A 21935-nucleotide genomic window follows, 5' to 3' on the forward strand; every position below is an offset into this window, starting at 1 on the left:
TAGTAGTAGGGTGTGTGTGTGTGTTAAGGAACTACAAGAGCTTTAATTTGTGCCAGCTATAGGATTTCTTTTAGGCTAAAAATGTAGTCACAGGCTATATTTCCCTGACTAGAATATAATGTTATTCAATATTAATCTGAATTGGAATTAGATAGTTCTGCTGTCTTTTTGCATAGGGTGATCATGTGTCCTGGATTGCCCAGGACAGTATTTGTTTATATCTCTGTCCCAAGATATTTATTAATACTGCCCTTTTTTCCTCTTAGGAGTGTCCTGGGTCAGATGATAAATTACATCGTCATATTTTAATTCTTAGAGTTGACTCCTTATCAGGAGCTTATCCTAAAAAGTGAATTTATTTTGTACTGTTTTGTAATGGTTTGATTCTGGTTTCTTTGAAAGGAAAAGGGGAGTCAGCTTTATTGTTGGCCAGTGGTACCTAGGAAATACAAACAAAAATTTTTCACCTATTAAAATTTTTTTTTTTAAATAGAATTATTCTCAGATGTGGAACTTTCCCTAGAAACTACTTTGTCTATTGACTGTTTAAAGAGTAGGATGTTGCTTTTGGGGGGCATGTTTTACTACCTGTATTTTGGGATCCCTGCTATCATGAATACCACAGAGTGACGACCCACCCCCACCCCCCGTTCATCCAGTATTCCTCACATCTGGGCCCCTTGGTAAAAGAGATGGTAAATTAATAGCAGTTAATATAAATTTAAGGGGTGGGTTGTGGTGGGAAGCAAGCAATAGAAGAGTCGTTTTATAGGATGTAACATTTAAGCACCGTAAAGGGTCTCTGGTCATTTTTTCAAAATAGTTTTAAATACTATTGGTACTAAGCCGTGTCAAGGACATTGTCCTTAAACTTAGGTTGGTGTAGTGTCCCTCCCCACTTAAAATAAGGTTTAATGCCCTTTACTTTCTCTGTTTAGCCGTACCCCTGGTAATTGCCAGAACTCTGCTAATGAAGTGGATCTTCTGGGTCCAAACCAGAATGGTTCTGAGGGTTTAGCCCAGCTGACCAGCACCAATGGTGCCAAGCCTGTGGAGGATTTCTCCAACATGGAGTCCCAGAGTGTCCCCTTGGACCCCATGGAACATGTGGGCATGGAGCCTCTACAGTTTGATTATTCAGGCACGCAGGTACCTGTGGACTCAGCAGCAGCAACTGTGGGACTTTTTGACTACAATTCTCAACAACAGGTACTGTGTGTGTCTCTGTCACTTTCTCTGCTCTCCCTCCAGGCAGCAACATTTAAGTAACTGAGAATGGGGGGATGGGAGGAAGGTGGCAATATTTTAGGCTTTTGGTGGCCAGTCCTTATTTATCCAACAGTGACATGGATTATAAAGCATTTGCATCTTCCCCTCCAGCATGATTCCCATGCTGAGGCTTGCTGACAAGAGACCACCCTGCTCTGTGTAATTCCTTTGGCTCCTCTCTTTTATCAGGGCCTGGGGAGGGGTTGTTGCAGTGTTACCTCCTGTAACACAATCCTCTTGAATGTTAATCTCACTGAAGATTAATGTGATTGTAATCCTGTTGGTTTTTGTTTTTAAAATAGTAAACTCTGTTGTCTGCCACTGTCAGGAGTCCAGTGCCAGATGTCTTATTAGTCTTGTCTTTTAATTAAGTGAGTTACTACAGATAACAGATGTATGTCATACCTTTCAAAAGAGTTAACATGTGATCAGGGGAAAAACACAAATCACTCAAAATAAAATCTGCAGTGAAATTATTTGGCTCTTCTTTTATTTATAAGTCCTTGGAGTATATTTTATGTGTGCCTCTGGTTTTGAAGACACTGTATGACTCTCTCTAGAGTTTACAGATTCTTCTTTTTAATTTTTTTCTTTATTTAAGGAAAATTAGCCAAATTAATGAAAAGGGGGCAGGTAACTTCCTGTTCATGTTAAGTTCCACAAGTTCTCCTTTGTGGCCTCAAGCAGTTTGATGGGCCATCAGTTTCTGATACTCCTTAATTTTAGTCTGGAGCATACATATAAATTTCTAGGTTTGAAAAGTTAAAATCTCATTTTGTAGTTTAGAAATTATATATCTATGGGGGAAGTTGGCTTATGGTCTTTGTAGATCAAATTGTACCACACTGTCCCTTTAGTTGTCTTAAATGGCTGATTTTAAGTGAATTTTGCTTGATAGATAGCTGGATAATACAGTTAACCATGTGAAGTTTACAGAAACAAACCCCTTTAAGGGATGATGTGATGTGCATGCACTCTGTGTTCATATCAGTTGGATATCCTAGGTGTAATTAACAAAGTCTTTCTCTAGAGAGTGTGAACTAACAGTGTACACTGTTCTCCGTGTAGTTCCCAATAGATATGCTCACCTTTCCATGGAAATTTGACTTTCTGTGCTTTTTGTCTTATTTATATATTTGCATTTTTTTCACAATGAATCCTCAAAATAGCAGTGTTGAATGAAGTCAGAAATTACTTCAGATGCTGAGGAAATATTAGACTTAAAGATATTTTGTGGCACATCAGCAAACATAGGGACACACTCTTACTGTGTAGACTTCAACTTGTCCAGTTTAGAATATTAGTGTAGTAATTTCTCTATCAAAATTGAGGTATGTGAAGTGTAGGCTGTTTCTAATCAAGTTCCTGTAACCTAGTTATCTCAAAAAATTTTATCTGAATTCTTTCTTTTATTGTCTCATCGAACTTCCCCTGGCAACCCTGAGATCTGCAGCCATTTTTGGTTCTTAGCTTCCATTCCCAATCTAACCCAGTCTGACTCTTTGCTTGTTCTTTAAGAAGTGTTTTGTCTCCAGCCTCTTATGAATGACATTCTGATTCTCTGTCATTTAATTGTTATCTCGTAATCAGAGTTGGAATTCACTTTTGATTTACTGAACTTGGGTTTCAGAATAATTTTACCAATTTTTGAGGAGGCTGGATAATTATTAGAACTTGAACAGAAATGTACTTTTGCATGCCCACAAATAGTTCACACAATTACATCAAAGACACAACCTGCTCAGATTTATAAAACCTGGAGTGCCTTCACCATGGATCACATTTCAGCAGTTTTTGGAAGCAAATGCCATTATTTTGCAAGTTAAGCTGTTGTTGAATTCTGACTTTCCATGCATGTCTTGGTTCCTGCAATATAGGATCATTGTTATACAGTTACACCAGCATCATAGGATGTGATTATTGTTATTTTGTCCCATGGGCTCATAACTCTTGCTATTTTGAGTAGATGGTTGTACACATTCTTATACTGGTTGTACTGATAGCATGCCTAGAAATTGACCCAAGACTCCTCAGGACCCTTATCTTCCCAAAGGCTGCTGCATAAAAGCCAGTAGTTATTAAGATGGAAGAACCCTTTCTCTACTGGAAATTGGTGTTTGTTCCTATACTTTATCTTTCTAATTCCTTTTTACCCTTTTGCTTTTCATTAGATTTTATTCCTCTTTCCATTTCTAATAATTAAAATGGCTCTCATTCTTCAAGGTCCAGTGCTATATTACCGTTTTTTGTTTGTTTGTTTGTTTTGTTTACCATTTTTGATCTCTAAATCAAAAAGTAGTCATTTCTGTCTCTGTAGTGCCTTGTGCTTCCTCTGAGAAAAAGAGTCATGATGTCTCCTTATCTGATAGCCCTCTGCTAGATTGTAATCACCTAGAGGGTAAGATAGCACCCCACTCCAGTACTTTTGCCTGGAAAATCCCATGGACAGAGGGGCCTGGTGGGCTGCAGTCCAGGGGGTCGCTAAGAGTCGGACATGACTGAGCGACTTCACTTTCCTGCATTGGAGAAGGAAATGGCAACCCACTCCAGTGTTCTTGCCTGGAGAATCCCAGGGACGGGGGAGCCTGGTGGGCTGCCGTCTATGGGGTCGCACAGAGTTGGACAAGACTGAAGCGACTTAGCAGCAGCAACAGCAGAGGGTAAGATGGGGTCTTGATCTCTCTGTGTCCTCTGCTTTTGCTTTGATGGACCACGTTTTCAGGGAACCTTTTCCACACCCCTGTTACATTATCTCAGAACATCCCCTGTATTTAATATACTTCACCGAACTAAGATTGAAAGCTAGCCTTTGGAGAGGTTTGGAGGCCACTCTTTGAGGTCTTGCATGTATTCTAATATGTGAGTCCTTTAGGTCTAGCCCACTAGGTTGTTTATCATAGACAAATAATGGGACCTTTTTAATAGCCAGGAAGTTTATTTCCTGAATCAGTATTTAACCTTTTTAGTGTCACAGCCCTCTTTTGCCATCTGATCAAAAGCCATAGTCCTCACATCAAAAAAACATACATGATTCTTTTGAGACTCAATTTTGTGCATAACTTGATGGAGATCACAGATCTGTGGATTGCAGATTATAACCTTCTGTTTTTATTTTTTGTTGTTACCTGTAGTCAGGCATATCTCTCATGAATGGAACAGACTTCCCCCAACCCCATGGTTCTCAATTTAGTTATTGTGGCTCATTTGGTCATTTAGATAGTATAAGGAAATACTTGATGACAAGTGATGAGACTATTTATGCCCACATCCTAGGGATAGCGTACTGTTTCCTAGGCAAGGAAGGACTTACAGAAGAGATGGATCTTGAGCTGTGCTTTGCAAGACTTATTTATACCAGGAAAAGAATGAAAACTCCAGTGGAGAAAATAGTAAACTGAGAGCTTAAAATTAGACATTATCATATGTGTTCAATAGATAATATAGAAATAGTCACCCTGGATGGTAGTTGAGGTTGAAAAGAGGTGACTTGTGAGGTTACATAGATAGTGTTGTGAGTCTTACCGACTTCACTGTGCTCTTGCACAGGCATTAACAAGGCATTTTAAGAAGTGATGACTTAATTATCATGATTTAGTTTTTTTGTGCCGAGTGTTAGCTTAGAAGCAGTTTTAGACATTTTTTTGTCCATATTAGTCAGTTAACTATTGACTGTTGTATCCTTGCAGGGACTTTAGGTTTTGTCCGTAATGAACAGAGCTAATGTTCGTAGTAAGACTGTCTTACAGTATATAAAACAGTTATGGAACGGTTGAGGAACTAATGTTAAATTGGTTGGTCAAGAATCTTATCAGACCAGGGGAAGGCTCATTGAAGACCAAGTTTGTATAGACCTAACTTGAATGAGAGATGGAATGTATATCCCTGCAGTTAAGAGAACAGAATTATGGAGATGGAAAAGACGATGGTGTGATCATAGGTTAGTAAGAGTAGAAGGTACACATAAAAGGAAAACAGAAATAGATGCATTTGATTACTGAGTCCAGGTCACAGGCATTGAGAGCCAGGACTGAGTACAGACAATATTAATGATTGTGAGGATTGGACTGAACATCTAGTGTAGCACGTATTGTTCCTGTACATTTTGCTCTTCATCATGACTTTCTTAAATGGGCATCAACTTTTTTTTGGTTTAAGTTTGGAGTTTTGGAGTTATTTGCTATAATTGGTAGGATATGTTGATGATTTTATGAGTGGATCTGGTTTGATAATTGACAAAATAAATCCTTCTTGTGTCCTATTTCATTTCATTTGGGGTAATAAGTTGGTTTCATAAGACTGTTAATATCAGCCTGTATTTAGATACATAATATAGAGCATCCTGAAAATACAGGGAAGGTATTTTTCATTTAGTTCATTACAGACTGTCTTTAGGGATACTTTGGTTTTGGATAGCTAAGCTACTTATGTAATCACTGTGAACCATCATCTTAACCATCATCTTATAAGACATCATCTTATAAGATGTATTTATAGCAGGGATTCCTTTTATGGTGCCGTGAACCCCTTGACAGTTAGGTAAGATCTCAGACTGAATTCTCAGAATACTGTCTTAAAATGTATAGTGTAAGTATGATTACAAAAGAAGCCAATTATATAAAAATAGCTATAACAGTATTTAAGAGCAAAATGAATGATGGGTATTTGCTTCTTTTTCATATGATGCATGAGATAGAGGTAGTTGTACTGGCCATGATGGTGAGCATAAACAAGATTGTGAGATGTCTAGGAGTTGTAAAATACATGATTTCTATTTGTGATTGAATCACAGAAGTGTGACTAAATTTAATGTGGTTTGTTGCCTATACTAATAATTGAAAGACATGATAAATTTCATGACAGTAATTTTACCTGCCTCAGGTACAAAGGTCTGGGGTTAGGAACCTTTAATTTAGGGTGGTTGGAAATGCTCATTGATACCACTCTCCTTACTTTCTCCTTCTCCTCATTGTCTTCTCTTGAATCCTGGAAAACTCAGTGAACAGTTCATATGTAATGTGTTCATACCGTTTTGTGTTATGATGCTTACACAGTAAATAGCCATGAAATTATCTCTGTTTAAATATATTTTAGAAAATTATTGCTAGGTTTCATTATATTAAAATCATGTAACAGAAACCACAGCCAAGATTAAGTTGATAATCAGGTGGGTTAATCTGGTTAATTGTTGATGCTCTTTATTTTAGGGTTCAGTTAGTGTAAAAATAGCCTAACGATGTGGCATGCTTTACAAAATTGTGTACTGATGTACTGAAACTCTAATCTGTTAAGCATGAATTTTTAACAGAGAAGCAATACTCTGAAAGCCTTAGTCAGATGGCAAAGGAAGTTGGCAATCATTGCTTTTTAATGTGTGGTAGTGATTTAAATGTCATTCTTATGAGACTGAGTTTGCATAGTTTTAATATAGGTGTTTAAAATTCTTGGCTTTCTTTTCAGTTTATAAATGAGAGGAAGATTATTCTGTCAGCATCATGTGTATAGTCACTGTTGAAATGCTGACTTTAGCTAGCAGTTAGGTTATTTGAAACATACCTTTATTGTTCTTTGACTTTGATGAAATTTTAGAATATGATTTTTCTCTAAAGATAATTTGCTTGACGGAAGGCTGTATTTTGTTTTCCTCACTTATTTAGAAGTCATTTATTTTGAAATCAGATTGTTCATCTGCTAAAGAAATGTGATTTTTTTTTAAAATTTTGACAGCATAGTTTGTATGTACCTGTTACACTAAAAATCATTGTAATTATATGTTAACTATTGCAGCTGTTCAGATAACCTGATCAAAAATGAACTTTGATCTAGAAGGTATAGACACTAGCAAATTTTCAAAAATTTCATAAACTGAGGACTAGCTCCAGAATATAATTTTTTCTTTAAAATTTATAGCCCCACTATTGATGTAATACTTAGTGTTTAGAAGGCTTTTCTCTGTGAATTCTGGCAATAGCCTTGTCAGGTAGGGCAGCCATTTTTATAGATAAGAAAATTAAGACATCGTGAAGCTCGCAGGTCTTAAAACCCTGCTATGCAGACATCTCTGTTTCAGTTTCTAGTACTAGAAACATAAAACTCTGTGTGTGGAGCTGTCTCACCGTCAGATTCAACTGCATTCATAGTTTTTCCAGCATGGTGTATGTTTTAAAATTACGTATCAACAGCAAAAGCAAAAAAGGTTTTTCTTTCCTCTTTGTGACCTAAAGCAGGTGGTGCTTATAAACTCAGCAAGACTTTGACTTTAACACTGCTCAGAAGTGGTGTTTTTTTTTTTTTTTTTTAGTCTGTTTTATATACTTTTTAACCTTTAATTTAATTTTTGAGTAGGTAGTAACATTCACATGGTTCAAAAAATCAAAACAATGTGAAAAGATACACAGTTGTTATTCTTCCCCTCCCACTCCTGCTTTCATCCTTTTTAATCACTTTTGTTAGTTTATTGTGTATGCTATTAGTATTTTAATTTTTTTTTTTTTTTACTCTACAGTGTTGTGTCTGCCATATATCATCACAAATCAAATGTCCCCTCCCTGTTGAGCCACCCCAACCCCCATTCCACCCCTCTAGGATGTCACAAAGCACCAGAGTGGGCTCCCTGTGTTGTACAACAGCTTCCCTCTAGTTATCTGTTTTACACATGATAGTGTATATATGTCAGTGCCACCTGACTCGGAAGAGTCTTGCCTTCTGCTTTCTTTGTCCCTTCCCCGACTGCCTTGCTACATGACGAGCTGTAACAGGTGGCCCACAGAAGGGCTGTCTGTGTATGGGGGCGCTCTCCTCATTCATCAGAAACAGTGTCACATAGAGAGGACTTCTAAGTGCTTTGTGTGTATTGATTTTAATAGTTAGCAAACAACCTTATGAGGAAGACAGATCTTTCTTGTCCATCTGTAGAGAGAGGAAGAGAGTGAGGCACAAAATGGTTTTCCTTCCCAGTGTCCCACACACACAGTCAGTGGTGGAGCTGAGATGCAAGTCCAGGTTTTCTGGCCCCAGAGTCTGTGCTCTTATCCGCTCTCCACTAGGCATATTGCCTTAAACTCGTAAGAAGTCAGGCCTGGCAGTACATTTTATTTTGAGGTGAGAAAGGGACAGAGTTTAGCACTTTGCCCAGTAGATGGCATTTGTATGCGTTGTTCAGGATACTCTGGAATCTATCACTTGCCAGTTACCCAGTTTTGTTTTTAATAACCTTTATTTCCAGTTAATATTGGACTGTTTACATGAGAGAATGTGCCAGAATTGCTGTAATTTATGCTAGGATCAAATCTGTCTGCTGTTGATGTATAGTTTACTTACGTTTAATTGTTTACTGCAGAATGCATTGAAAATAATTCCTTCTCTGTCACAATCATGAACATATTAATAACTCTCAAACATAGGATATATGGGAGCAGTTATAGGGCCTATATGTTTCTAGTTAAAATTATTAGTCCCAGTGTTCAGTGTGGTAACACAGTAGTGAGAACCACAAACTAATGTTACGTGGAGTGATTACTTTTATTCATACACTGTATATACATATGTATATTTACAGATATACATATGTACACACATGTAATGTTGCATGAAATGTTAAAAAATGTTAAAAACATATGAAGTGAGGTTAAGTCATAATGGAATGGTGTTAAAGTACTGTTTTTGGTTAGTAAGTCAAGATAACCTCAAGAGTTATATTCTGAGCACAGTATCCTTATTCTCATAGCTTCATGTCACAGACCCTAGCTAATAAGTGCTCAAAAAAATATCTGTTGACTGAAATGAGTTATTTTATTTGCAGCAGGGCCAAGAAAGGTAGAGGGAAGAGGCTAGCATGAGCATTGTCTGAGATGTTAAATATTTCAAAAGGTTTTAGGCTAGGAAAATTCCAGAGACCCATTGAATAGTAGATACCTAGTGGAACTAGGAGGTGTTTTTTACAGCCTTGGAAAAAAATTTTAAACAACTTTCCACTATTGTTTTCTGCCTCCTGGATGCTCCTCTTGAAGGGAGGGGTTTGGGGAGAGCTGTTGGTAGGAGGAGTATGAGGCGCTGTCCTTCAGGTGAAACCAAACCAACTTGGCGATGATCACAAGGTTGTAGTTACCAAATAGTACTGGTTGGCTCCCTTCCTGGAGTGAACAGTTGTGTTGATATATTTTCCAAGAGAGTCCTGTATATCTTTTGAATGCTTGTCATTTAGTCAGTGCTTATGAAGTAGAGCTGTTTTTTTACCAGCATTATAATGAAGTTTTTCTTTTCTTTTTTAAAAAAACTAAAGTATTTTTGAAACCTGTACTACATGGTTACTTTTGACATTCATACTGTGAAAGCAGAGACTTATTTTACTCTGGTTTTTAGAAAGATAAATATATAGAAAGAGAGGTAACAGGTGAAGTTGGTCAGTATGTTCAGAATATTCACCTTTAAAAAAAAAATAAAATCAGTCTGTTTTTATACTTCAAGCACAGACGTAACCAAATCATAACAATCAGGTTCACCACAATTGACTCATACTTCAGTTGTGACAGTGATTAAGCTGAGTTGTCAGAATGACATTATCACCTACTATCCGAAACAGGTTTCTTTATGAAGACATCCATGGTTCCAGATCCACGGTATCTGTTATATATCATCCAGTGATGTTAGCCTAACCACTGAAAAGTCCTGTAGAAAAAGCAGGTAGGCTGGAGGTCCTTTGTAGGGAAGTCCCATCAGTAAATTCTCCCAGTCTGATTTCAGTAAATAAAGAAGTCTTCAGTATATAACTCCTTGGAAGGAGGCATATCAGGGCAATCCAAAATCAGGTATCCCCCTTCTTTGTATGAGTATTATTCATATTAAAATGTCTGAACATTTTATTGAGTGTTGTAAACTTAGTTCCTTGCACAGTGCCTATCAGGTTTTGATTCATAAATGATTGTAAAATGAATGATTGACTTTGTAATAAGAGAGAATCTTAGGATATTCTTATTGTCAAGACCTTTGAACTCCTTTCCTTTTCTTGGAAACGAAGCTCATAATCCAAGTTTTGTTAGTAGCAGCTATACTTCTATTGTTTTATTTCTTGCATGTAAAAGGATTGGTATTCTAGGAAACTCGGGAGCCCCTGAAAGTTGCACATTGTCCAGTTTACCCGTTTTTATAAACCACTAGTTGAGGGAGGTATTCAGTATTTTCCCGAGAAGAGACAGCCAGGGGATGAAATGAAAACTTTCCATTTTCCTGTCTAAAATGTGAGTAGGTGAGAATTATTTCAGAGTGTTTGTGGAGTTCTCAATAGAACTGAAGGGAGATAACAGCACTCGGTGCGGTGAGGTAACTCATTTGTAGTACATTTGTTTAGTTTCTGGCCTGCTCTGGATCAGGCAGCACCCTCAGACCTGAAACAACTGTTAGGGCATTTGTATGTATGTTTATGGTTCAGGGGACAGATAACCTGTGAAGTAAGTAGTCAGCACATGGGAACTCGGCTTGCCAAATAAAGCCAGAGCAGTAGAGAGAAAACAGAACTATGAAGCATCATAGATACCAAGGGAATGGAGTAGAGCACGAGAACATTTTTGTTAAAAGCACCATGTCTAAACAAGAGTTTATGGAAATTTTTGTTCAGAGAGGCTTTAAAATTCCTTCATGAGATCAGTTCTCTAACCTCATCATGCCCTTTTCTTCCCTCAGCTGTTCCAAAGACCCAATGCGCTTGCTGTCCAGCAGTTGACAGCCGCTCAGCAGCAGCAGTATGCGCTAGCAGCCGCGCATCAACCCCACATCGGTAAGTCCTTAAGCCAAAAGCTCCCTTGTAGGGGTGGCCCCATCTTAGGACAGTGGCTGCTGTGAAACTCAGCTAGTATGGACTGATTGTGAATGTCCAGACAGATCTCAGAGTAAACGGCCTCTAACTCTGATCCAGTTGTCTTTAGACACCTTCTTATTTTTCTAGACCTAACTGATTAGATTTCTTAGTATCCAGTTACTGCTCTGCCAGCTGTTTCAGGATTTAAAGTATTTCCTGTAGTAGTGACTAGCATCAGCTCTGTTGGTAGGTTTGGATGAACTTAAATAACAGCAATTTTGTGCTTGTTGGGCATGTATAGACTATGGATGTCTCAACATCACATCTTATTAAGTGGCAAGTAGAGTCGGACACGACTGAAGCAACTTAGCAGCAGCAGTACCTGTAAACCTATTTTCCAAGTAACGTGTTGAACAAATTAAAAAGTTTTATCATAATCACTGTTTTTTAAAGTTGCTCTGTACCTGTTGCACTTGTTAATGTCTTGATATTAACATATTTTTTATCTTATGGAACATATTTTTGTCTTATTGCTGACACTGCCCCCCCACCCCCACCCCTCCACAGCTTTTTTGGGGTCTCTTCGAAATAGTGCTATACAAGTAGAAATTTTATAAAGAGGGGTGGTTAAAATGACATGATTGAATAGATAGAAAGTCACCAGTCACGGATTGTGAAATGCTGTGGAAGAAAAGACTTGCTTCCAGCCTGGTGGCCCTCGAACAACATAGGATTAAGCTGTGCAGGTCCACTTATATATGAATTTTTTTCAATAAATATGGTCTACAGTACTACTTGATCCTTGGTTGAATCATTGATGCTGAAGTGTGGCTATGGAGGGCTGATTTTAAAGTTATACATGAATTTTTGGCTGTGTGGGTGTTGGCACCCCTACCCCCTGTGTTGTCAAAGGGTCACCTGTATTAAGTCTAGACATAAAAACCTTTGCCTGGGTCTGATTTAATTTGTACTTACAGGTAGTAGTCTTTATAAATAGGCATACATTTTCTTTGAGGGGAACTGGAAAATTGTTTAAATGGAGATAAATTCCCTCTATCCCATTACAAATTGTTTTAAATCACTTTATTTTAACCTATTATAATTTCATTAGTCTTTTAGAAATTGTGCTGAATTTAAAACTGCTTACTAGTTTTAATTGTAATCTTTAGCAGTGGTTATTAAAAAGAGACAATAGATGGATGTCACCATAATCTTTAGTACAGGTATTATCTTTTTGAAAGTCCATTTTACTCTCAACCTATTGTATCTTCTCTTTTTTTCTCCTCCCCACGGAATGGTTAGCCAGATTGTGTAGGAGTTTGGTAGGTTTGTTTTTACTGACAGGTATGTTTTCAGCAGGTTTAGCTCCCGCTGCGTTCGTCCCCAACCCATATATCATCAGTGCTGCGCCCCCAGGGACGGACCCCTACACAGCTGGATTGGCTGCAGCAGCGACACTAGGTGAGGTGTTTTGCCACATGAGGGATTTTCTCACCTGCTAAAAAAAGTCCCTGTGATGGGCATTCATTTTTTTATACTCTTTTACAAATCCATGTTTCCAGTGGATATTCCTCTCCTGATTTTCAGGACTGTCTAACTGCCAGCTAAATATCTCTGCCACCTATAACCTCAGACTTGAACATATTTAAAATGAGGTTAATCAGCTACCTCCTGTCTTTTTTCTTTGGCTTGGTACAAATGCCTTTAGGACACTTGTCTCCAACATTTTTGGCACTAGGGACCAGTTTTGTGGAAGACAGTTTTTCCATAGATGGTGGGGGTAGGGGTTGCGTGGTGGGGTGAGTGGTTCAGGCTGTAATGTGAGCGGTGGTGACTGGTGGATGAAGCTTGGCTCACTTGCCTGCTGCTTACCTCCTGCTGTGTGGCCTAGTGCCTAACAGACTGCAGGCTGGGAGTTGGGGACCTCTGCTTTAGGCCACTTCCTTTTAAAATTAATTAATTAATTTATAGTGTTGTGTTACTGTATAGATATTTTTGCTCCACTGAGTCACCTAGTTGCTCATATATATTTCGGGAATTTCTCCCCTTGCTTATATCTTCCTACTATGGCAGATCCTTTTAATCTTTACCTAGACTTTTACAGCTGTTCTCTCTTACATATTACCAGCTTGCTTTCTTTTTCTCCCTTCCTTCACCCATCTAGATTGTTTGAGAAAACAGTCTCAAACACAAATCTTACTATGTCATCCTTCTACTCAAATCCTTTATTGATTTCTGTCTTACCTACCTAATATACTATACTGCAGTTAACATCAGCATGGCTGGTCATTCCAGATTACTTGGGTGGTGATGGTGGGTTGTTCGTTGAAATTAGTATTTGAAAGGAGCTACCATGACATTCTGAGGATTAGTGAGGATTGGGACCCATTATGTATAGCAGTCTTTCCATGACTATACAAACCTCTCCACATGTGTACCACTTCTACCCCTCCCCCCTGCCACTGTCTCATACCATACATTCTAGCAGTATTAAATTGATTTTGGTTCGCTACACACACTGCACTGGTTTAGGCCTCTGCCTCTTTGGACATTATGGTCTCCTTAGTCCTCTAGAGTAAACTCTTTCCCCCTACTTTGCCTGGGAAGCTTCTTAGCTGGTATTGTCACCTCTAGAAAGCTTCCTTTGTTAACCTATCCTTACTCTTTCTCTTGTCACTTTGTATTTATTTGCTTGTGGATGTAAACATGACTGTGTCCCATTTGTTTATTTTTATTTTCATTTCTATTGCTTTGGGAGACTGACCTAAGAAAACATTGGTATGATGTATGTCAGAGAAAGTTTTGCCTATGTTCTCTTGTTCTCTTCTAGGAGTTTTGTGGTGTCATATCTTAAGTCTTTAAGACATTTTGTACAGTCTGAGAATGTGTTCTAAATTCATTTATTTTCATGTGGCTGTTCAACTTTTCTTCGTACTGTTTGGTGAAGAGACTCTCCTTTTCCCATTGTATATTTTTGCCTCCTTTGTTGAAGACTAATTGACTGTAGGTGCGTGGGTTTATTTCTAGATTCTCCCTTCTGTTCCACGGGTGTCTGTATGTCTGTTTTTGTGCCAGTACCATGCAGTTTTGATTACTGTAGCCTTGTAGTATTGTCTGAAATCTGGCAGGATTATGCCCCCTGCTTGGTTCTTATTCTCAGAATTGTTTTGGCAATTTTGGGTCTTTTCTGGTTCCATATAAATTTTAGGATTATTTGTTCCAGGTCTGTGAAAAATGTCATGGGTTATTTGATATGAATGACATTAATTCTGTAGATTGCTTTGAGTAGTAGAGGTCACATAATTTAAATGTTACAGAGTTGAGGTTTAAGTCAGATCTTGCTCAAAGCCTATGCATGTACTTCACTGTCATTTAGTGTCCATGTTGTCTTGAATTATCTTTTCTGTACTTTCTTTCCTTTACTAACTTTCCTCTACTAACTTACCATATGTTATTTGAAACAAAGAACCAGTCTTAGAGATGACAAAAGTTGTCCTCACTGAGATCATAGTTTGATGATGAGACTCTTGCTTTTGTACTTATCACCTGAGCCAAAATGAAAATGACTTAAGTGCTTTTGCACAGAGCAGAAATGTTAACCACCCAAACTGTGAAACTGCATATTCTTGTGGAATGTTAATCCACAGAAATTGAAACAGGCATCCTGAGGGAATCAAGCTCAATTAATGATGCACCCTGAGCCAAACATGCCCACATGTTTAAAATTTTTTAACTAATTTGCTTATTATTAAAAAATAACTTATACTGTAGCGTAGCCTTCCTAAGCAGCACCTTCATTTTGCACTGTGTTTGACCTTGGACACCTTTATAAACAGATTCTTGATCTTGTCCTAGACTACAGATACAGAAAATGCCAAATCAGAAACATTAGAGTAATACTGGACGGTAATATAATTTGACTTATTTGTTTTAGAATTTAATGGAGAAGCAAAAACATGAACCAATTTATTTTGGCTTAATGAAGTACATATTTCTACAGGATTGGCTGCTATGTCAGAATAGCAGGATGTATTTGAAACAGCTCTATGCAATTTCACTGAAAAGTGCAGTTATTATTTAATCAAGTTGCAAATATTTGAAACTGTGCTTTAACTAGGAAAATTCTCATTAGATCTGTGTTCCCGCACATGTGAGATGCTGGCTTTGTGCCCTTGTCTTGGTTGACAAATGAGCCTTGATGTTTCTTGCCACCAGCTTCAGAGAATTCTGTGGTTTAGATTTTTGCCCCACCCATGTTGCTGTCCGCATAGCTCTGTTAACTTCTCTCTTGCTTGTTCTATTTGGCAGAGACTGCAGTGGTAGCTTGTTGCCAAAGAGGTTAAAACAGAACGCTCAGTTTTCTATAGAATACTCAGGTCTGTGAGAAGTCGAGGTGTTTTGTTTTTCTTTTTTTTTTTCATTTCCGTTTGTTTTCAGCTTTGACTTAAGTTTAAAATTTCACATCCCAATATCTAAATGTAGTTGTGTTGAATGCTTTTTGTGACATTAAAAATACAGATGGGAAAAACAAGCCTCTTCACATTTGAGCCGTGGTGGTTCGGTGGCGTGTCTGGGCTTTGTTGTCAGGCAACTGATGGATTTTCATGCTTCTGGAGTTAATGAAGCACCAAGATCCCTGTCCCCATCAGTCGCGTCAGGTGCCGTCCTTACATTGAAAGCAGTGTGCAGCTTCATCTTTTGTGCTGTGTTTCATCACTTTAAGCATACAAATGTTCCATTTCCCTTTTAACAGCAAACTTTGTCTATATCCTGTGTATTTTTTTCTTTCTCAGGGGAAAAACACATCTTTGCCTTCTTCTTGACCAAGGCCAATTCCTCCATCTGTTCTTAGTCTCTTCCAACTTCTATCAGTTATACTCCCTTTCAGTATCTCCAATGCTTGGTCCTTCACCAACTTCTTTAGGCCTGGAGTATATTGCTGACTTTAGAAGACTTTGGTGTGGGAATCACGTATAATATTTTCTGTTTTTAAAAAATAGAATTCATGATTAGCTAGAATGAATCAATATATTGATATTTTACAGCAGTGTCTGCTGAATCAAGTATAGTCTTTGGAAACTCTGATTGTTAATAATCTAAATTTTTCTTACCTTTCTCTTGCTATTTTTAGGCCCGGCTGTGGTCCCTCCCCAGTATTACGGAGTTACTCCCTGGGGAGTCTACCCTGCCAGTCTTTTCCAGCAGCAAGCCGCGGCCGCTGCTGCAGCAACAAATTCTGCTAATCAGCAGACCACCCCACAGGCTCAGCAAGGGCAGCAGCAGGTAAATGTCAACAAAATTTACCCCACCTAAGTGTGAATATTAGTTATTGTGTATAATTAAAGGGTAATGTTGTTCCTGATAGAGAAACTGTGAATGGTGAATGAGTGAGTTCCCTTGTGTGATACATGAGTTCAGACAGATTCGCCTGTGCTTTACTGAATGCCTTTTACGTATCTGGTCTTTGGTCAGCGTGACGAAGTGAGATCATAGTACGACATACCGTGTAATACAATTTTCCAGTTTAGTGATGGTCAAGTTTTCTTGCTTTAATACTTTGGTTACTTTCTAAGCACCATTCTCAGATCACTTCTGGCTCTCTCTTTTAAGTAGTTTGCTACCAAAGGGGAGGTACTCGTTCTTCAGATTGCTTGTTTATGGCATCAGTTTTATAAAAAAATAATTGAAGAATAGTTGATTTACAGTGTTGTATTAGTTTCAGGTGTACATCAAAGTGATTCAGTTATACATACTTATATACACATATACATATATTCTTTCTCAAATTCTTTTTCATTATAGGTTATTACAAGATATTGAATATAGTTCTCTGTGTTATTCAGTAGGTCCTTGTTTGTCTATTTTGTGTGTAGTAACATCTATTGAATTGGACATAAATCTTAAACCTATTTATATGTTTTTTAACTTTAGAGTAAGCTTTTTAACCAAGATGAGAAAAGGAATAGTTAATTGCAAAACTAAGTGTCTTTTTATATTAGGCTCTTTTCTCTTGCTTACTAGAATAATACCTATTTATTTCTGAAAGTTGTGGTGAATTGAATTACTTGAAGGGAAAAATAAATCCCGTAAATCCTTGTGTCAGAAAAAAACCAGTATAATGTTTGGTATCTGTCATTCTAGTCTTACTATTTAATTAATTTCTTATAAAATTGGGATTATGCTGTCCACATGGCTTTGCATGTTGTTATACTCTTCCGTGTTACTTATTTTTTTTAAATCCATTGAAGAGTGCCTCATTCTTTATTTTGACCAGTCCATTATTATTTGTTATAGTTATGTAACTGCTGCTATAATTTAGCAATATTTTGGTGTTGCAAATAAGCTTAATATCCTTTGCGTAAATCCTTGATTATTTCCATGGTATAATGTCCTAGAAATGGAAAAATTTTTTGAGCAAATAAAACGACCATTTAGGCTTTTGATAAGCATCATCAAATTAAAGCTTTCTTATTTTTCGTTTTGAGGAAAAACACCATGCTCATATATGTACATATGATAATGATCCAAACAAGAATTGTTTGCTTTTTATCATTCTCACTAATAAAGTATATGTTTAATTTTTTAGATTTCATAGGTTTATAGAAAAACCAGGTCTTGAAATTCTATCTAGTTTTGTCTGGCTCAGTATTTTTTCAGTAAGATGATTTTTTGGAAGTTAACATGTGGTTTTCTTTACAATAGATACAATTCTAGTACCACGTGCAGAGGGGATTCAGCAGATAATTTGTTGACAGAAGAGTGGCCACTATTAATAAATTTCTTAATATCAATAACTACTCTTTGTGTAAAGTTGGTACTTATCAGGTGATGATCTTTGTGTTTTAAATGGCTGCTAGATCATGGATTTGAAAGATTGAAGTAATAGCCGTGTTTTCAAATCAACTGTAATAGACTGAATAAGAAAAATAGTAATAAGTACTTTTTACTGAAAGCTTTTTGTTTAACACTAAGTGCTCTCTGCATATAGTTTCTTTCTTTCTAATTCTAGTAAGTAGATTATGTGACTTCCAAGCATAAGATTGACGGAATGGAATTTCTGTGCCCAGGGTCACACATGTATTAAATTGTTAAGATTTGAACCCAAGTGTGTAAATTCACAGTTTGTGCTATCTTTTGACCATGTTATGGTATCTGGAGTGATAGAAAACCTGGATCTGGTCTTTGTTCTACCACTAACTGGTTGCAACTAAGGCAAGTTGTGTGACATCTCTGAATATATCCTAAGCTATAAATTGAGCATGACAGTCAGGTGCGTTATTTCAGAGTTTTCTGTCACCGACAATAACAGACTCTACTGTGAAAAAGTTGTTATTAAAATTATCTTTTGACAAGTATCCAGTTTTTCATTACAGAGTCATTTTTGCCAGTTTCTGACTTCAGATGTTTTAGGAAAATATGATCTTCCTGGTGAACTTTTTTGGTTATAGTCATTTAAATGAGAGGTCCTTTTAAAACTTTCTACCTTTTTGGCCTTTGCCTTTTATCAGAAAGCATTTGTTACCTTCTAGATATGCTAACTCTTTTCCAAATCTAATTGCTGGAGTTAACCTTTTGGCCACTCCATCTTTTTTCTTATTCCTTTTTCATTCTTTTTGAAGATTCCTTTGGCACCTGATAAGAATGTTCATTTTTTAAAAATGTCATAATGTTTGGTGAAGAAAAAATTCTGGATATTAGGTGAACTCAGGCATGGTGGTAATCTTAGTGGTGTCTTGATGCTGGGTGTTGTATCATGAGAGAAAAGTTTAGAATGAACCCTCTAGATGAGGGGAGACTATATAGATGATGATTCTACCAAGTATCATGAACTATAAAAGGATGAATGATTGTTAAAATATCTCTGATGATCTTGGTTATTAAATTTTAATGCTGCATTTAAATCACTACCTTTGAAAAGAAATTAGAATTTAATACTGTTTGCATCATGAAAATAGTAAACTGACTCGTAGGATAGCGTTTTACAAATAGATATTCAGTCGTTTTTGTTGATTTTATTCGATATGTAAAATGTTACTTGTGAAATTTTACATATTTGTTTCCCAGGCTTGACATTTATTTATGAAATTAAAATATGAATATTGAGAGCTGACTTATGAATTTTGGTTTATTATCAAGGGTACCACATGGATTTCTAGAGAGTTGACCAGAAGGATACACATTGCTCTCCTCATTGTAAAACAGAACTCAGTGGTCTGGACTGCCCCTTTCTTCAGACACCTTGTCCATTTCCCTCTCCTCTGACCTCATACACAACTCCTAACAAAACAGAAGCCTAATTCATTATGCCCTGTGAAAAGGGTGTTTTCATTGATTTTTCTTCTTCTTTTAAAGTTAAAAAATTTTTTGAACTATTAGTGTTTGCTGTATCTCCGTAAATGTTGTTTACTTTTCCTTGAGTGAGAGCTCTTTCCTTGGGTGGACTGTTGGTGAGGCATCTTCTCAATCTTGGCCCAAACTCTCACCTGTGCAACTTCTCTTGAGTCTTCTATCTATATAGATTGAAGCATTCCTTGTCTTGTAAAGTCCATTAGAATTCTTTCAGCCACAGATAAATTGCCTAATATTTTGATAGGAATTAACTATTGGTTGACTGTTTCCTGGCTACTAGGTTTAGTACCTTGCAGACATTAATACTTCCTACAAATTTGCATGATCAACTATTACTCTCACTACTTTTGTAGATAAGGAAATGAGAAGCTTTCGGTGGATTAAGTGTCTGTACATCTCTTTTTGCCAATATGGACAGTGTCTTTCATCTTAAATACTCATTTAATAAATATTTGATAGTATCATTTCCTGTGCTACGGGCTCTTGATTACATGTGAACCTTTATAAATAGCAAAGTGATAATGAAAATGATCTGATAAAGAACTTCATCTTTGAAAACTTTGTAAAATGCATAAACTTTGGTAATTTTAGCCTTGTTATTGGGTTTTGCATTTTTGCTCACTGTCATATATAGATCTTTTGGAATAGATTCTTAAGAATGATTATCAGCATCTTATCTTTCATTAATTAAAGAAAAAGATCCTTTATCACGGTGGCAGAATAGGTATTCTGCACTGAAATCTCAGTGTTCTTGACTGATAATTATATCGATTTAGATTGCTCTCTGTTTGTGAAATTTATGAGGAAAAATAGAAACAGGTCAGACGCCTCCTACAATCAAATCTGTTGATTTCATTTGGGGCCGTTTGGCTCTGATGACTGGGAATAGTGTTACAGGGTAGAGAAAATGTTCTTATATTCTATAAAGAAAATATAACCTTTTTTGTGTGTTTGGTTTTTATTTTTTTAATACAGATATTATGATTTAATGATGTGGGTAAATTACTCCTGTTTATCGCATCTAAACCTCTCATCCACTCCAGCATAATTTTTTTCACCCTCTTTTGATTATTATACGGTTACTGTCTAGCTCCCATTTGCTGGAATAAAAACTCCAAGAAGACAGGAGCTTTGTGTGTCTTGCTCATTGCTTTATTCCCAATAGCTGCCACATGTTAGGCATTAAGTATTTGATTAGTGACTGAATTATAACTTTTAAATGCTTTTAACTCATAATGTTCTTAAACTAAAAATGGTAGAATGAAATTTCACTATATGAAATGCTGTTAATTGATTTTTTTTTTTAATCCTAACATCAATGTCACATAAAACCATTATTGGAAAAATGGTTTACAACTATAAATTTTTAAAGTTGATATAACTTAAGCACGTGTTGGGTCTTAGATGTTTCCAGTGAAGAAAACGTTGATTTATTTCTGTCTCCCAGGTTCTCCGTGGAGGAGCCAGCCAGCGTCCTTTGACCCCAAATCAGAACCAACAGGGACAGCAAGCCGATCCACTAGTGGCAGCTGCAGCAGTGAATTCTGCCCTTGCATTTGGACAAGGACTGGCTGCAGGCATGCCAGGTGAGGCTGCATTGTTGTCCCTCATCACTTGAGGGGGGAAAAGGTCTGCTTATTAGGGGGAGGTTCAGAGGAGAATGGCAGTGCTTTTGGCTTGCTTAGGCTTATCATCATTTGGGGACTGGCAAGGATGACATACACTTGCCCTCACTTAGACCATAGTTCATTGATGAGAGCACCTAGTATTCTGAGCCAGTCATAATCTGACACGTTAGAAATATGTGAACCTCCACACAGAGCTTGGATTATCCTCTTTTCCTTTGGTGGTGGTCTGTTTTCTCCCTCAGTGTTAAGAATGAAAGGAGTGGCCAGGTTGCATGAGCATCACTCCAAGGCTGATACTGTGAACAGTATTATTAGGAAGACATTCCTACTATTCTTTGATCATGTTCCCCTTACATCTCTAGAATTTGTCCCAGACCAACAGTAGAGGTGCTTTGTAGCTGTCTATCTATGATTGATAGGTATGCTGAATATATGTTATTCTTAGCTTACTGTCTCCTGGTCTTATTCTTTGCATGGATTGCCTGTAGTTTGAGGTTTTGCCTTTGAAACAAGTCCTTCTGAGACCTCAGTATAAGTTTATGGATTCTTACTGACCCTGGCATATAACTAGATCAGCTTATCTATTTATGAATTCACTGAGTAACTTGAACTTAACATCATACATGTTGTTAGTTACTAAGCATTTATGTCTTATTATGAAGTCAACTGTAATTAATCTTACAGCTCAATAGCATTTGAAGATTCTGTCTCAGAGTATTGGAAGAACCTGTTGATGGAAGCTTGTCTAGATTTTCCCTGCTAACTTGCAGTATATTTGTGTTTAGGTTATGTGATAGGAATTGTATAGCCAAGAAAACATGAAATAACTGTCAGTGTATGGTTGCTGGTGATAACCGTAGTTAGCACTTTGAAGAGAACAGTTGTTCCCTGTCCCACTA

The 21935-nt window shown here is 37.1% G+C and overlaps 1 protein-coding gene and 1 non-coding gene across 51 annotated transcripts in view; both read left to right on the top strand.

Annotated features, from left to right (window-relative positions):
• Positions 1-21935, top strand: part of PUM1 (pumilio RNA binding family member 1) — a 121597-nt gene that overhangs the window by 65961 nt on the left and 33701 nt on the right. For 25 of the 50 annotated variants that reach the window (XM_081586077.1, XM_081586081.1, XM_081586095.1 and 22 more), the window contains 5 exons: positions 939-1209; positions 10945-11038; positions 12419-12520; positions 16191-16342; positions 20856-20994. In XM_081586077.1, coding sequence (XP_081442203.1) covers positions 939-1209; positions 10945-11038; positions 12419-12520; positions 16191-16342; positions 20856-20994 — 758 coding nt within the window. Of the gene's footprint in view, positions 1-938; positions 1210-10944; positions 11039-12415; positions 12521-16190; positions 16343-20855; positions 20995-21935 lie in introns of all 50 variants that reach the window. The other 25 variants (XM_081586076.1, XM_081586079.1, XM_081586094.1 and 22 more) reach the window with 2 other exon arrangements.
• On the top strand, positions 21112-21188 carry LOC145543968 (small nucleolar RNA SNORD103/SNORD85). Its single transcript, XR_014081197.1, has one exon. It is a non-coding gene; the product is annotated as a small nucleolar RNA SNORD103/SNORD85 (small nucleolar RNA).

This window comes from Giraffa tippelskirchi, chromosome 3 (assembly GCF_054371585.1).
Source record: "Giraffa tippelskirchi isolate mGirTip1 chromosome 3, T2T-mGirTip1v1.2.pri, whole genome shotgun sequence".
Lineage (NCBI taxonomy): Eukaryota > Metazoa > Chordata > Mammalia > Artiodactyla > Giraffidae > Giraffa > Giraffa tippelskirchi.